Source organism: Opisthocomus hoazin, chromosome 1 (assembly GCF_030867145.1).
Source record: "Opisthocomus hoazin isolate bOpiHoa1 chromosome 1, bOpiHoa1.hap1, whole genome shotgun sequence".
Lineage (NCBI taxonomy): Eukaryota > Metazoa > Chordata > Aves > Opisthocomiformes > Opisthocomidae > Opisthocomus > Opisthocomus hoazin.
This window is the reverse complement of record NC_134414.1, coordinates 60,514,955-60,530,872: the sequence shown is the minus strand read 5'-3', so window position 1 is coordinate 60,530,872 and position 15,918 is coordinate 60,514,955. Positions and strand designations below refer to the sequence as shown.

The 15,918-nt window shown below is 36.4% G+C and overlaps 1 protein-coding gene across 10 annotated transcripts in view; it reads right to left on the bottom strand.

Moving 5' to 3' along the window:
* Positions 1-15,918, bottom strand: part of GPC5 (glypican 5) — an 846,827-nt gene that overhangs the window by 265,346 nt on the left and 565,563 nt on the right. The window contains exon 8 of one of the 10 annotated variants that reach the window (XM_075423625.1): positions 8,718-9,062. The exons of 8 other annotated variants lie outside the window; for them this stretch is intronic. In XM_075423625.1, the coding sequence (XP_075279740.1) occupies positions 8,914-9,062 (149 nt within the window). In that variant the 3' untranslated portion in view covers positions 8,718-8,913. Of the gene's footprint in view, positions 1-8,717; positions 9,063-15,918 lie in introns of those variants that run through there. One more of the 10 variants, XM_075423679.1, reaches the window with a different exon arrangement.

Sequence of the window (15,918 nt, the reverse complement as noted above, 5' to 3'; positions counted from 1 at the left end):
CCACTAGGGTACTATCTAAAAGAGGAGCACCATCACATCACCTGGCCACCTTTAGAGAAAAAAAGTGGGAACTGCAACATTTTGTGGAGCCTGATCCTGCCGACTTCATTAGGCATTCTCAGCATATGCAGCATGCAAGGCATGTGAGCGGTAAACCTGCTGATTCAGACCCCAAACCTAGTTGTCGACAAGTTGCCCAGATATCATATTCCTGTTCTATATCAATGGCTGTTGCCTAAATGCAGTGATATCTAAAAGCTCTGTGCATTTTCAGACATCCACATAAGGCTGCCAGGCTTGTTGAAGACCTATGGGGGAATCAGCCTTTTTAAGTTGAGGACTGGAGGTTACCCTCGGTCTAAGAGGTTACCTTAGGATTTCTCAAACGGAACTAGATGCCTAAATCAAGGCTAGTGCATCAAGCTGTAGATCTCAATTGATTTCTGCACCTGGTTTACATGTAGACACCTAAATTGGAACATCTTAATCTGGCAGGTTAAACTCTCCCTAGATTCTGAAGCAAAGCAAAAAAGTCATGAGTTTGTTTTCAAATTTAGATAACATCTGTACAGGCTCGCACTGAGTCTAATCCCAGATTCTTGCACCCTAAATGAAAGCTTTATGCCTGGTTCAGATTCTGCATTGAGGTATGGTCTATGACCTTTCTAAGAACACTTATGGATCATTAGGTGGTAATAATACTTGATTTGCCTGCAAAGGTGATGCAGAGTGGCAGTGTTTCTAGATGGGGTATGTACAGGACTTTAACATACATATTTGTGATTGCAAATTTGATCCAAATTGTAGCTTTCTAAGATCAGTCTTTAAAAAAGCTTCCACTTGCTTTCAATTCACTATCAATAGGTGAGTCTAAACAAAAATATTGAGGGGAATATTATGGAAAGGGTAAGAGGAATTTGTTTGCAGACATGAGTATCACCAACAGAACTGTTAAAAAATCTAGAAACATTTATAGCTTTTCTTGGGGGAGCCACTAACAAGGCCCAAAAAAATCAGATCCCATCAACTGCATTGGAATTTATTGAAACTTAATTATACTTGGTCTTAGTACCACACAGGTTGTATGAATTCATGAAGAAAACAGTGCAAAAGAAGCTGGACAGTCACAGATTATGATTCTAGGCGGAGAAGCTTCCTCTAAAATATATGGCCTTGGCACATTCTTACTGCTCTTGGCAAAAACCAGTATCTTCACAGGGACTTTCTATCAAATCGGTCAGGATTTCAATTTACCATGCTTTCCCTAACTCAGCTTTTGTATTGCCCTTTGAGAGAAATTAATACATCACGACCTACACAAACACATTTCCTATCTTCTTCTCAAGGTTAATTCCACAAAAATTTGGTGAGAACTGGGCTGTGACAATGCGTTCCGCAGTCCAGATAAAGAAACCTTGTCCTTATTTTCATGGGAATTGTGACATTTCCTTTCCATTTTCACTTTCTTCATTTGTGGAAAAGGACTTTAAAGGTTCTCTGAGGAGAAACAAAATAGCTTTCATGCCATGGACTTTAACTCTTGCTCCTCTAAGCAGAACAAGCAACACTAACATTGAAAACAGTGTTAAAGCACTTCAGCACAATGTTTAATGTGCCAAACATTTCACTACCTCGTTTTCCACTAAAATTAATTAGAATTTGGCAATGTTTGTTAGATTAGGAGAATGAAGAACACTTTTCACTTCTCACTTTCAAACTCTTGTGTTATTCTTTTACTTCATATTCTAATTTAAATTATAAGGACCAAATCCTGGTTATAGGCTCAAATACTCCTGTCAAATTCTCCTTTTGATGGTAATAAAACCTAATTGCATTTACCAGAGAGACAGTTAAGTATTAGGACCAGAGCAAAACCAGCAGAATTCATATGTGGAACTCCAGATGTACTTCTTCTCAGAGAGCTTACTCCTAATCTTCTTTTGCCCACAAGCATTTACAAGATTTTATCAGGAAAAATTTCTATAGCTGGAGTACAATTGTGAGGAAGGCTCACTTTTTATTTGGTATCATTCCATTTGTCTATCTTCATATCATTCTTGTCAAATAAATAAGCAAATGAAAGTCTTGTATTGACACAAGGAATACTGCTCCTAGCAAAACATGAACCAGCAGGAAATTCTTGTCTCATTGGTAGGCCTCTATGACAAACATATGAGACTGGTATAGTTTCAACAACATCAACATCTGTTTGTAAACACTCTGTTCATCTCGCATAGAATTGCATTACTCTAGCACTTTTCTTTCTCCTATTTTTCTGAGTATTTGGTTTAGAAATCACAGCTGTCCTTTTAAAGAGAAATACCTGTACCTAAGTAATAAATGGTGAAATCGAGTCAATATCCACACTATGCACTCGACTACTATAGTCAATATCATAAGTATCTGTAATTTAAACATAACCAAGTGTTTCTTTGGTAGTTTTTGTGTTACAAAGCCTAAAATCAATTTTATCCATCAATGAGATAGTGAAGAATTTCATATGAACCATTTCAAAGAAGATGTTTATTTGAGTTTATTTTTTTAAATAAGTGTAATTAAAATCTTTCTCTAGACGCAACACTTTCTGCAGGAACTTCCTCTGCCACGGATAACTATATACCCATACTTTTTTTGTACAGTAAGGTACTTGAATTTGCATGTTCCTTTGAACTCCATTTCTTTGTGTTGCTCAGTTGTATGAACAGTTTTCTGGATGGAGTAACATAGAGTTTTTTGGTTACAGAAGATTTTTAGACCTGTATGTGGAGTTTTCCACCAACAAGTGTTAGGTTTAGCAGAAACAGGAAGGTAAGTATTAGATCACAGTGAGACATATTCTGTTTTTTTCATTCACCATCCAGCTTTGCAGACTGGTGTCATACAGAAACTAGGTTCATACAGTTGTGTTCTATGTGTGTGTGTGTGTGCGCAACGCTTTTAGCTGTGTTGTCCACAGTAAATTTTTAATCCGAACCTAGCTTTAACAAAAAAAAATGTTGAAAAAGTTTTTAAAAAGGTATTGTTTATGTGTTTTGTGAAAACAGCAAATGGAGAGAAGAGGAGGAGCCTATACCTGCCCTGTCTGATAGAGAAGCTGATGTGTGCATAAATACTTCATTTGCGAGTTCACACTTTAGGATATATCTCAGTTGACCTTCGATGCACCCTGGCACATACTCCTGGGATTCTGATTCGCAGGTAATTCATGATGTAAGGTCTTTCCGATGCATAACAAGATTTCATCTGTATGGATTACAGAGTAAAGAAAGGACATAGCCATGACAAAGGCAAATGAGGAACCCAGGTCTGAAACTTTGGAGGCCCTCCTGGCTGCTGGACCAGATGTCATCTAGACACCTTAGAAACAGTTCAGCCAACAACAGAAACTTCAGTCAGAAACTGCAAGCAGCCACAAGATGCAGAATTGTGGGAAATAGGCTTCGCTATTTCTGATGGTCATAGAAAAGAAAATTATCTGTATTTTCTTTGTGAGAAGTTTAGTATTATTGCGTTTATGGAAACATGGGTTAATTATCCCAGGGGGTAATATTTTCAAAGGCCTTTTGTAGCAATAAGCTTAAGCAAGTACCTCCCTAAAATTTTCTGTATAACAGGTATAATGTGAAGTAACATTTTAATTCTCATTACAATCCTTTGTTTTCAGCTCTATAAAGAAATACCAGGTTTCTATTCCTGTGCTAAAATAGTTAGGTCAGTTAAGCAGTTTGATTGTTAACATCATTGTCATTCAAAACAAAGGCAGTTGTTTTTCTCTGCAGTAGATATAATAAAAGACTGTAATAGCTATAGACTCTGTGATAACTATATAAAACCAAATTAACTCCATCTATGTTCTGTATATTCTTTAGACCATACACAAAAAGTTTTCAATTTTTTACTTTCTGGGTATCACATGGATATTAATTCTGATTAGAGATGAATCATTTTCTAACAAACTGATATTCTGCTTAGTACTTTGCATGACCATCATCAATGAAGTATTTCCATGTTTTACAAACAGTAGTTCATCTATTATTACAAAATCCCAGGAAGACAAGAAAGTATCACCTCCATTTCTACAGATGTGGCCGAAGACCACACAGTTAAGGCTACATCAGACCCTGGAACTGAACTGAAGACCGTAAGTCCTAGCTAAATGTCCTCCTGTTAAGACTATCCTTATAAATTTCCTTACAGGCTCCCTTTTTAGTTGTCTTTTCAAGCAACACTGTACAGCATGAAGTGATAATTATGTAACCTTATTTACAGCTCATCAAGAGTTTCCACAACTTGAAACACAAAACATTTTCTTTAGTATAAAGGAACCCAAGGTCAGATGTTTTCATCTTTCCTTAGAGGCTGAAGTCCAAGTGAAAACGCTTTCAGTATTGCTGTGCGAGATTAATGCAACATAGTTGACTATCTGGAGTGTGTGTAGCACAATATGACTTCTAATAGGAAGAAGAGAGAACATTTTAATATATAGACCCTTTGGTATAGCCGCCAGTGTCCTCACTTTCCAAAGTCTTTCATGCCTGTTTTCTTGTGGTTGCATTTAATAAAAGGATCTGTTACCAGACTGTTGAGACAAGGTGTTTATTAAGGAAAAAAAAAGTAAGAAGTCACTCTCACTGTACAGTCTTTTGTTAGTTTCTTCCTTATTTATAGTTTGTGCACTTTTTAATGGAAGAATTACATTTACATCTATTAGGAATTTGCCAATTATTAGATATGCAGTAATTAGATGTTTAAGTCTGAACAACATAACGGTGTCCCATTTTACAGTCAATGGAGAAGAATCTGCAGTAGATTGTTCATCTGACCCATCTGGGAAAGAAATTTATTCTGGAAATGGCTGTATCTTTCTACTAGGTAAATAAAGACATTTTTGATGACTCAGATTTTGACATCCAACCTTTGGATACATGAATTAGGACAGATTAATTCTATGCCTACCTGTGAAAATAGATATGTCTGATCTGACAGTAACACCCTCATGTTTTTCCACTTCATTGCTGTTTTGCAGAGCAGTATGTATCTTGGTACTGAATAGAAATACAGTTTTTCAACTGTAGTCCTTGGTATCACATAAGCATTTTATTTTAGAGAAAAAATTCAAGATAGTTTTAGTTATTTCAACTTTTTTATGTTATGTACAATGCTTTAAACATTTCTTCTGTTTCTAAATTGAGAACTAACACTCTTTTTATTCTGTCCAAAAGATTCTACTGCTTCACAAAACAGGTTTAAGAAAGATGATCCTCCAAACTGCATCTATCATATAATGTAGATAACTTCATAGTTCACATCTATTTCAACAAAAATATAAACCAGAAACTCTTTAAAGAGTGCACTTTCAGAGCAACACCTAATTTCTAGATTTCGTTATCTTTCTGTGAGAATAAGAAACACTTTATGTTTCATGACTTGAGTCCATCAGGCAATATTGAAAAAATGCTTTCTGTGGTGAGCAGCTAAGACCATGGACGCTTCACTGTGTTAAGATGCAAGATGCACAGACGCAAGTCATCCAAAGAGATATGGCTTATACCTCTAATTTGATCAGGAACTCCCATGAATTTGTCAGTAATTCTTGACAAAAATTTATAGAATGTTATTGTATTTGTAGTTTAGAGTAAGTCTAAGGGACGACCAGAGCACTACCAAGGCAATTCAAATAAATGCATTTTATTTGCAGCGCAGTAGATCAGTAAGAATCCCACATTTGGTAACTGTTCTTTCAGGAACAGTAGTAATCAAAAGATGTTATTAAATCGTATTATCAAAACAAGTCAGCAGTAATCTGACCGCAACCTAAGCAGGGGAAGCATGTACATTAGGATAGAAACTGGAAATTCAGGCCCATCTGGCTTTTTCTGGGCATTGCCACAGGAATAACCAAATTTTTATGACAAGCCCTTAAGTAGTGTATTTTCAGTGGTGTAGAGCAGTCAGTACGTTGGACTCCCAAGACTTAATAATATAAACAGAAAGCGTCCATCAGTGTCCAGTGTCACTTTTTTTACCTCATTCTGGGCTTATGCAGATACTGAAATACTCCAGTGGGAGTAACAAGTGGGAAAACTACAAAGCAAATAGTTCTCACTCTTTAAGGCAAATTTGAGTATAATTGGTCCCATGAAAAATATGTCCATAGTACAGTACATCAGTATTTAGATATACTTCATTTACTGTTTGATCAGCTTTCAAGATGTTGTTTTATAGAAAGTCTGAATTGTATTTTCAGTCTTTCTGTACATTTACTATACAATTCTGCCTGTTCTCAACACTTGGAAGCTGGGTTAGTTTAGCATCATATTTAATTAACACTTTGAGGTTTTTTCCTGTGACTCACCAGTTCTTAGAAACTAGTAAATAATCTAACTACTTCTCAGATGTAATTAAAACTGATATTGCATCTGATAAAAGCCAGCTGCTTCCAGCTATCACCTTTCCTATACATGCCGTGAGCACATACCTCTAAAGTGATTTTATAAATGGTATTCCTACTTGTGTTATGCTTTCAGGGTGTCAGTGCCAAGTAAATTATGAAATGAGTTTCTTAAATTGTGATAGGGTAACAGATTCCTGGTGTCTTGGATGGAGATTTCTAGGTAGGCTTACCAAACCTTGCATTTTTTATTTTAAATTATATTCCAAAAAGTATATTAGGAACCACATAACTCTAAGGCACTTCTGCTCCATATCAAAGTATTTTACCTCTTCGCAAGATCTGTCAGAAGGCAGAACTCCAGAAAGGAAGGTGACTGTGCAATTCCCAAGGATTTCAAGGGCATTTAGGGTTCTAAAAAACTTCAGGTATCTGGGCCTTATTTCGTAAACTATTTAGGGATGTACTTAGGTATTCTGCTGACTCAGCACCTGAAGTCTGAGTTTTTCCCATTCATCTTTTTGCCACTCATTTGTCAAAGGCAAGAATAAGTAAGGTATTCCAACTTTAAGCAAGCTTAGTTATCTTTTTGTCAAATAAGGATAGCACAGAAAGAGACTGAACTATAATAGGTAGTTACTCAAGTGTCAAAAGTTACGCAGGATGAACCAGCTGGCATAAATGTCAAGCAATATGGATCTACTGAGTTTGGTATGTTTTTAAGTAAGCCCTTCATCACCAGAAGCAAACAATTTTGTTTTGACAAAAGCAAATAACTGACCCTCTCCTTTTCTTTTCATACAAAACAAGGCTACCCTTTTAAGTAAGGAAGAAAAGAAGGAGCAAAAATTGCTTAGGAATATTCATTTTTGTTAATGAAAAAAAGTAGTTAGATAAATATCTTTCCAGAATAATTGGACTTTAAACAGGTTTAATACTAGTACGGGTTTGTTCTGAATTGGTGAATATATCCTTTTCTACAAAGTGCTATCTTATTTAACACATTCATTTATCCTCCCCAATTTGCTCAGCCTACAGAGTAGTGAATACCAGATTATTTTTCCACAGTATAATATACACGTGATTAGTTTTCATTCACATTTTACTAACAATGTAGTTTTTTGATGTAAACTCCAAAGAACAACCTTGTCAGTTTATCTAAGAATATCAGTTTACACAGCTCATGACAATAACCTTACTCTTTTAAAAATTAACCCTTCACTCTAAAAAGTTTAATTCCTGTAAACAGTATGTATTAAGAACATATTATCATAATCCATGTTAGTTTAAATACTGGCAAGGCAAGAACTGCAGACATACCGGAATACTATAAAATAAATTTTTACGTTTATTGTCTTCTTAGAATAAGAAATGAAAGGAGCTTTTATAAAAGATTAAAATGGTCATTATTTGGTTCATAACACAACATTACACTCAGCAAAGGTTTTATCTTCCAGTATCTGAACTGTGATGAAATCATTGTGGTACTATTAACATCAATATTTATTTTGCTACATTTCTAAGGAAACATCATATAAAATTTAACAGAAAGGGGGGTCATTTTTCTATATGCTTATCATGATCATAGAATTTTCAATGATCTCACGGACTGCTGAATTCAGTCCCGTTATGTTACAGGTACATCCATCAAAATTTTTTCAGGCATTACGTGACAATGAATTAGTTTTCCAGTTGCTACTCCTTCTATTGCAAAGATATACTGGAATTTTGCTTACACATCACTAACAAACCATTTCCTAAAATTCCAGACTAAATTTATTCATGACCAATGACAAATGCTTGTTCTCTTTCAACTCCATTCTTTAGCTTAACATCTTCCTCTCTCTTCAATGTTTACTCCCCTGATGTCATTGTAACGTAATTGTACCTCTTCTCCTAAACTTAATTTTTGGTAGGCTAAGTAAATTAAATTCTGTTACTCTCCTTTTATAAAATAAAATATTCTTCATTCTCCTGATTGTGTCAAGAGCCGTTTTTGCTTCTGTTCCTTCTTAAATTAACCTTTTTTGAATGTGAATGACCAGAAGTGCACACAGGACTCTAGATAATGTCTTATGAATACAATGCCTTGTGTCACAGTATTGACGTTTTTAATACAAACCCTTCAGCTAATAACTTTAAGACTGCACTTTGCTTTTCATCAGATGCACCACCTTGCTCATATGCTTCAGATTAATCATCATAACAAATCTTTGACTGACAAAGTCCCATCTTATAGCAGAACATCTTCCTTGTAGATGTCTTAGTTTTGTGTTCAATATCATTAGGTTTCATGACATTGTCACTGCTCCAGTCCTCAAGGACAGTGATATTCCTCTTTTCTTATACATGAATGGTGCTTCCAACTTAGTCAACAGTGAATTTCTTCAGAGTTTTCCTGTATCTCATGTTTAAATTCTTACTGAAAATATTAAGTAATATTAGTCTCAAGGGTAACGCTAAGAAACACCACTGTTCACTTTCCAGCTCCATATTTCTCCTGATGGACCAGTTGCTATCACTCATTTTCTCAACCCTTCACCACTTTTATAATACTTGAGTGAAATCCCATTTTTCCAACCTTGAGATATGAAATCTTCTGTGACACCAATAAAGCGTATTGCTGAAATACAGCTGATAAAGTTTGCTGTACTTTCTTGCTCTGGAGGGTCTGTTCATATAAAAAAGAAAAACATTAGATTACTCTGGCATTATTTATATCTGTAAACCAAAACCTTATTTTATTTTTTTTCCAGATCTTTGATTATTCTTTTCTTTCTAATGTAATCTAAGTCTTACAGAGGACAGCCTAGTGAGATTGCCTGGATTGTTTTTCCCAACTTCTTGAGTATTTGCTCTTCTTCGTATATATGATAATACACCAGATTCTAAAACAATTGTATTCAAACTGATTTTGGTTTCAAATGTCAGTTATTTCTGAAGAGTCAGTAAGATATAATTCAGTTTTTGAGAAAACTAAATTTTAGTGCATTGCACTTTTCAAGTTTTATATCTGTGTTAGCAGTGGTAATTTTCATTTCTCTACATCTTTTCCTCTTAACTTTCCTGACTTTATTTCCACATCTAACATCAATTCCTTGGTGAGAATTGGGACATATTTAAGGTAGGAATAAATGGGCACCGATTTCCAGGTTACACAGCATGTATCAGATGTCAGTCACCAAAATCACAAGAAAAAGGAAATCACGTAAGTGAAAAGTGGAGGATCTTGAAGCATTTACAGCACTGACCTGAGGGAGACCATGAGGGAAGGGAGAAAATAGCCGGAAAGAACACATGAAGAAACATATGTATAGAAAAGGTGAAGATGATTTGGCTGGTATAAAGATTAATATAGACATTTATTTGACAGATAGAAGAGGGAGAGATTTTCAGACACTAAGAAAAATCTTGCAAAGACCTGTTTCTGTGTTTGACCTTGGGTATAACAAATAGCCTTATAATGATGAGTACTCATGTTAGATGAGACTCTTTAAAAGCAAATTACATCAAACAAATTACTGTGAAAGAAGACAATGTCCCTGTTGTTAGCATATAGTAACAATAACACATGTAAATTACTTTCAGATTTTACTTTCTTTAATTCTTAACAGCGTTTGACACATTGTATCCTCTGAAAAACAGCTTGAAAAATTATTTGTGTTTTAAATATTTATCCTGAGGTGTTTTTATTTCAGAAATTGAATAGTTATCACAAACTGCTGGTGTTTTGTTTGCTTGCTTGTTTTTTCTTTGTCTAGTAATAATAGAGTGCTTCAAACATCAGCAAATATATTTTGTACAGTATGTGCTTCATTGCAGATTACTGGTTACATGACTGTAATTTAAGTATTAAACAATGCCCATTGGTCTTTGTATATTTTCAGAGAGGATGTTTGTACCTGGGCTAGTTCCCTACACAGAATGCAGAATGCATTTTTGAGTTGCATTTTCCTGACATATTCCAGACACTCTGTTTAGGATAAAACAGGTGGGTGTTTTTTTATCTTCCCATTTCCTATAAAGCCTACAGGGGTAATTCAGTCCCATATTCTCAACAATCCTGTTTGAGTATATATGTACAGGGGTTTCATGTGAACTAGAAGTCTAATCTTCCTTTACAGTAAATGGAAACTTACCCAGGAAATTGAATGCAGCCTCAACCGTGTTGAGCTCACAAAATCTAGGTGTCTACTTTAGGATGAACCAAATAACTTCCACTTCTGGTCATACTTTACACTGTGTTGCATAGATATTTATAATCTGAAGAAGCGAACGCTAAATGACTACATTGGTCATGTATATCCAATGCGGTGCCTTCATGTAGAATTGCATCATTGTTTTGTTTAATATAAAAATCTTGCCCAGTCATGATCATGTCAATTTATTGCAGAAAGAACAAGATAGAAGCAGAAAATAAAATATTATTATCAGCAGGTTAAAGTGTGTGGAGTGCCCGTGACAAAACTTTAGTGTCAGTGTGAAGTCTGAATTACAAGCTCTGATATTTATTTGTATTCCCTGAATAAACAAATGTGAACTGGAGAGCCAGACTGGCAGAAATGAAGCTCACAGAATCAGAGTCACAGAATGGCTGAGGTTGGAAGGGACCTCTGGAGGTCATGTGATCCAACCTTTCTGCTCAAGCAGGGCCCAGGATCATGTTCAGATGGGCTTTTTTTAAAATAGAATCATAGAATCATAAGAATTTTTTTCATACTTTTAATATTTTATTGTGTTCTGACTGCATAAAGAACATACTTTAAACTGGCTTATTAAATTAATCTTTTGAATTTTGTATACCTGATTTAGATTTTTATTATTCTATCTAAATCAGGAAATTTGTTGAAGCTTGCGGGTATGCTGTGGATGTACATGAATGACTTATAAAGGAAAGTCAGTTGTAATATCATGAAGAAATGAAGGCCCACTATAGAGAATTGGTGAAAGAACTTTCTGAAATAATGCGTGAACAAGTATGTGCTGAAATTAAATTATACATATCAGCATTCAGAATGTAGCTGCAATGTGAATTCTGTAGGAAAAGTGTATTTAATGCTTTACATTAAAAGACTGGGGCTTTTTTGGGGGGGTAGGTTGTTCGTTTGTTTGTTTGTTTCTATTGGAGTATGAGCATATAATGGAATTCTGGAACTTCATAATTTTTCATTTGTTTGTGAATTTTCTTCAGATGCTTTCTGAGAATCATAGAATCATAGAATGGTTTGGGTTGGAAGGGACCTTTAAAGTTCATCTGGAACAACTCCTCTGCAATAAGCAGGGACATTTTCAAAGAGATCAGGTTTCTCAGAGCCCCTTCCAATCTGAACTTGAATGTTTTCAGGGATGGGGCATCTACTACCTCCCTGCGCAACCTGCTCTAACACCTGTTCTACCCTCTTTTAGTTTAAAATCACCACCCCTTGTCCCGTTGCTACAGGCCCTGTTAAAAAGTTTCTCACCATCTTTCTTCTAATCCTGAAAGGCTACAGTCATATCTGCCCAGAGCCTTCTATTCTCCAGACTGAACAGCACCAACTCTCTCAGCTTTTCCTCATAGCAGAGGTGTTCCAGACCTCAGATCATTTTTGTGACCCTCCTCTGGACCCACTCCAACAGGTCCTTGTCTTTCCTGTGCTGAAGGCTCCAGAGCGGGACGTAGGACTCCAGGTGGGGTCACAGCAGAGTGGAGTAAAGGGGCAGAATCTCCTCCCTCACCCTGCTGGCCACGCTTCTCTTGATGCAGCCCAAGATATGGTTGACTTTCTGGGCTGCAAGTGCACGTTGTCAGCTCATGTCCAGCTTTTCATCCACCAGTACCCCCAAGTCCTTCTTAGCAGGGCTGCTCTCAATCCCTTCATCCCCCAGCCTGTACTGATATCAGGGGTTGCCTCAACCCAGGTGCAGGACTCTGCACTTGGCCTTGTTGAAGTTCACAAGGTTTGCATAGGCCCACTTCTCGAACTTGTCTGGGTCCATCTGAATGTCATCCCGTCCCTCAGGCATATTGACCGCAACACTCAGTGTCATCTGCAAATTTGTTGAGGGTACGCTCGATCCCACTGTCTATGTCACTGATGAAGATGTTAAACCACACTGGTCCCGGTACAGACCCCTGAGGTACACCACTCATGTCCATCAGGACATTGATGCATTGACCACTACCGTCTGGATGTGATCACCCATCCAATTCATCATTCACCAAGCAGTCCATCCATCAAATCCATGCCTCCCCAACTGAGAGAAAGGGATGTTGTGGGGGTCCGTGTCGAAGACATTGCAGAAATCCAGACAGATATCAGTAGCTTTACCCTTGTCCACTGATATAGTCACTCCATCATAGGCCATTAGGTTTGTCAGACAAGACTTGACCTTCTTGAGCACTTGGTACACTGGAACAGGTTGCACAGAGAAGTGGTAGATGCCCCATCCCTGCAAACATTCAAGATCAGGTTGGATGGGGCTCTGAGCAACCTTACCTAGGGGAAGATGACCCTGCTTATTGCAGGGGAATTGGACTAGATGAATGTTAAAGGTCCCTTCCAATCCAAACCATTCTATGATTCTATGATTTTATGATTCCAGGATACGATTAGCCGTCTTTGTGGCAAGGGCACATTGTTGACTCATGTTCAACAAGCTCCTCCATCACGTTAGTGAAATTAGGTCTTTTAAACAGGGACATCAGATGCTGATAATAGGGATGGATGTAGGAGCAATCAATGAGATACTAGCAAGATGAAGTTAATAAAGCAAGTCAAGAACTTCATGAGTTAAAGGTAAGCAGTTTAGTACTGAGTAGGAGAACTGAAAGGGTTCATATCACTCACATGTGGGGTTAAGATGAGGGTGTATTGAGACCAGTGTAAGTTTTGAAGAGCTAGTAAAGGGTATGGAGACTCTCAGTGGGAGAAAGAAGCTGTGTCAGCAGATTTTGGGGCATGTGAGAGTAGAAGTATGGCATTAAAATGGGAAAACATAGATCCTGTCATTTATGTGCTTCTAGGGAACTCCAGAGCTTTGGGAACCTTAATCTCCTTTAGCTTATCTGTCCTCAAAACCCCTTTCACAAACTCACTGTAGGTATTGGAATGACTCTCCATCTTGGTACTGGAGGACTATTTAATCCCATACACCCTTTAATAAGCAATTTCATTGCCCTACTCTCTCCTTCTGTGCTACAACTATGTGAGCTGATTGGACAGGAAAGAGGCAGTTGTCACCATTGCACATCATGAACATGGAAAAGAAAGAAGTTCTACTGAGTTAAACAAACTTTTAAAAAGTCTGAAAAAATGAGGCCTTCTTCTTGAAAGGTTATCTCTTGCAGTGGTATTTGTCACCCTGTTTCCCAGCTTCTCACTCAGCACTAAAGCAGAAGATCATGTTGGCAAGAACTAAAAATTAGCTGTTAATTTTTGTGGTAGTGGGCAAATGTGCTCTGACAGCAGAGACCTGAGGGGGTAGTGGGATTCTCGGTAGCACAGCTGACTTCCAACTCCTCAGACATATAGAACAGGCAATCTTAATTTTTATTTTAGTACTTTCCCCTCTCCACTGCTATGACCTGGCTCTGGGGACTAAAGCAAAAAATGACATAAAGAAAACGAGGTTTAGATTCTGGAATTGCTTTCTGTTGTTTTATGTTTCTTCAGATAAAAAAAAAATATGTTAAGATCTTTCAATATATTTTTTAGAGCATAATCTCTTCATGCTTTTGACTCCCAAGTTGCAAATAATAAAACGTATTTCAACAGCAGTGTGGGTTATTTTATGTCTGATTATCAGAGAGATCTGTTTATGTGAAATTTATTTGACTGGGATTGATTTATTCAAGAGCTCTCTTTCCCACCTAACATTCTTACTTCTACTCTCCATAGCATGGATTCCCTATATCAATCCCTACCTTAGTACACTTTAGCCTGATGTAACCCAGTAACTCTCAATCTCTGATTTTGCCTGGGCTCCTGAATAAGGTATTTTAAAGCACTACTTCTTTGAAAGAAGGTCAAGTTACTTTAGCTTGAAGTTATATGCATGGCTTTTAAAGACAAATATAAAGTTAAGATCAGAAGTACAAGTAAATCATACTGAACTCTTCTAGAAACAACAGTCAAAGCAATATTAGGAGAATATAAATGAAAAAGTAATATTAGAAAAATATAAATGAAGACCCTTTACTCCAAAATTATTTGATTTCAGGTTTTTTTGTTTTGTTTTGTTCTGTTTTCAAGTATAGGAAGCATTCCACTAGGACAAAGTCATTTAATAACAGTCAAACTGAAATTCTCATCAAACGCCATGGAATTTTAACGTATATAGGGATTAAATAAGCATGACATTTGGCCCTGTTTGAGACAGGAACTCTGAGGTGTGAATTAAAACAAAAATAAATGGATATGACAGTATAGGAATATGACAGATACTGAGAACAAAACAGAGTCTTGGAAGATAAAATTAATAAAAAGAATATGTATTTAATACTTAAAGTATATTGTATATTTCAAAAAAATCAATTTATTTCATTGATTTTCATATGGGTCTAAGTACATTCATTCTTTCTTGACAGATGAGTTAGTCTTTTTGAAATAAGTATAAAACAGAGCATGTTCATGTTGAGAATAATTTCACGGTTATAGAAAAAAAAATAACCACAGAGTTCCTAGAACCAATTCCTGAAGGATCATGACACACCTTTTTATCAGTTCCTTGGGAATTGAGGAAAAAGAATAAAACAATGAAATATATGTTTTGATACATTCTAATATCAGAGGAGACACATTCTAAAAGACTGGTAAAATACACTTTTGATAAGGTTAAGATGTGCCAACAAAACTGACCCAATACATTCCCAAGGTAAAGAGAACTCCTGTATGCACCTGTTAGGTGCATTCTTGGGCCACAGCATATTGCCAGAATAGATATGTTTTTTCAGAAGTAGTAAGTTGTGAAAAGAACATCAGTGAAGAATAGCTAAGTGTACACAGCACCTAGATGACAGGCAGACAGCTCACCAACCTTTTAGACATTTACAGAACTTTTTATTTGGAAAAACAGTAACACTTTAGCAGACTGTATAAAAATGCAAATGATAAACCAGGAAAATATACAGCTGAGGAAGTGTATAACAGCTAAATTTCTGCAAGACCCACATGGGTTATCAGGATGTTTCCCTAGCAAGGAAGACATTGCTTCCCTCTAATTTGCATTTAGTTAATGGAAGTTTTTCCCTGATAGAAAAAAATTTTCTTCAATTTACTTAAATAAATACCGTTCCCTTGACCTCCAGTGTTTCAGGAGGGAGTACTTGTATTGATTTCAGAAACTGAATTAATCACAATGATTTACATGCATAACTAGCTTCTAGTGTCATTTTTGTTCGATGTGTTTGTAGTGTGCCCTGTCCTTTATGTCAAGCTTCACCACAGAAAGTATGTAGCAAGGAACTGACTTCAAAAATGTTCATGTTGCTTAGATAATATTCGCTGTTCAGCACTTGGTTTATGTGGTAGCTCACTGTCAGGATG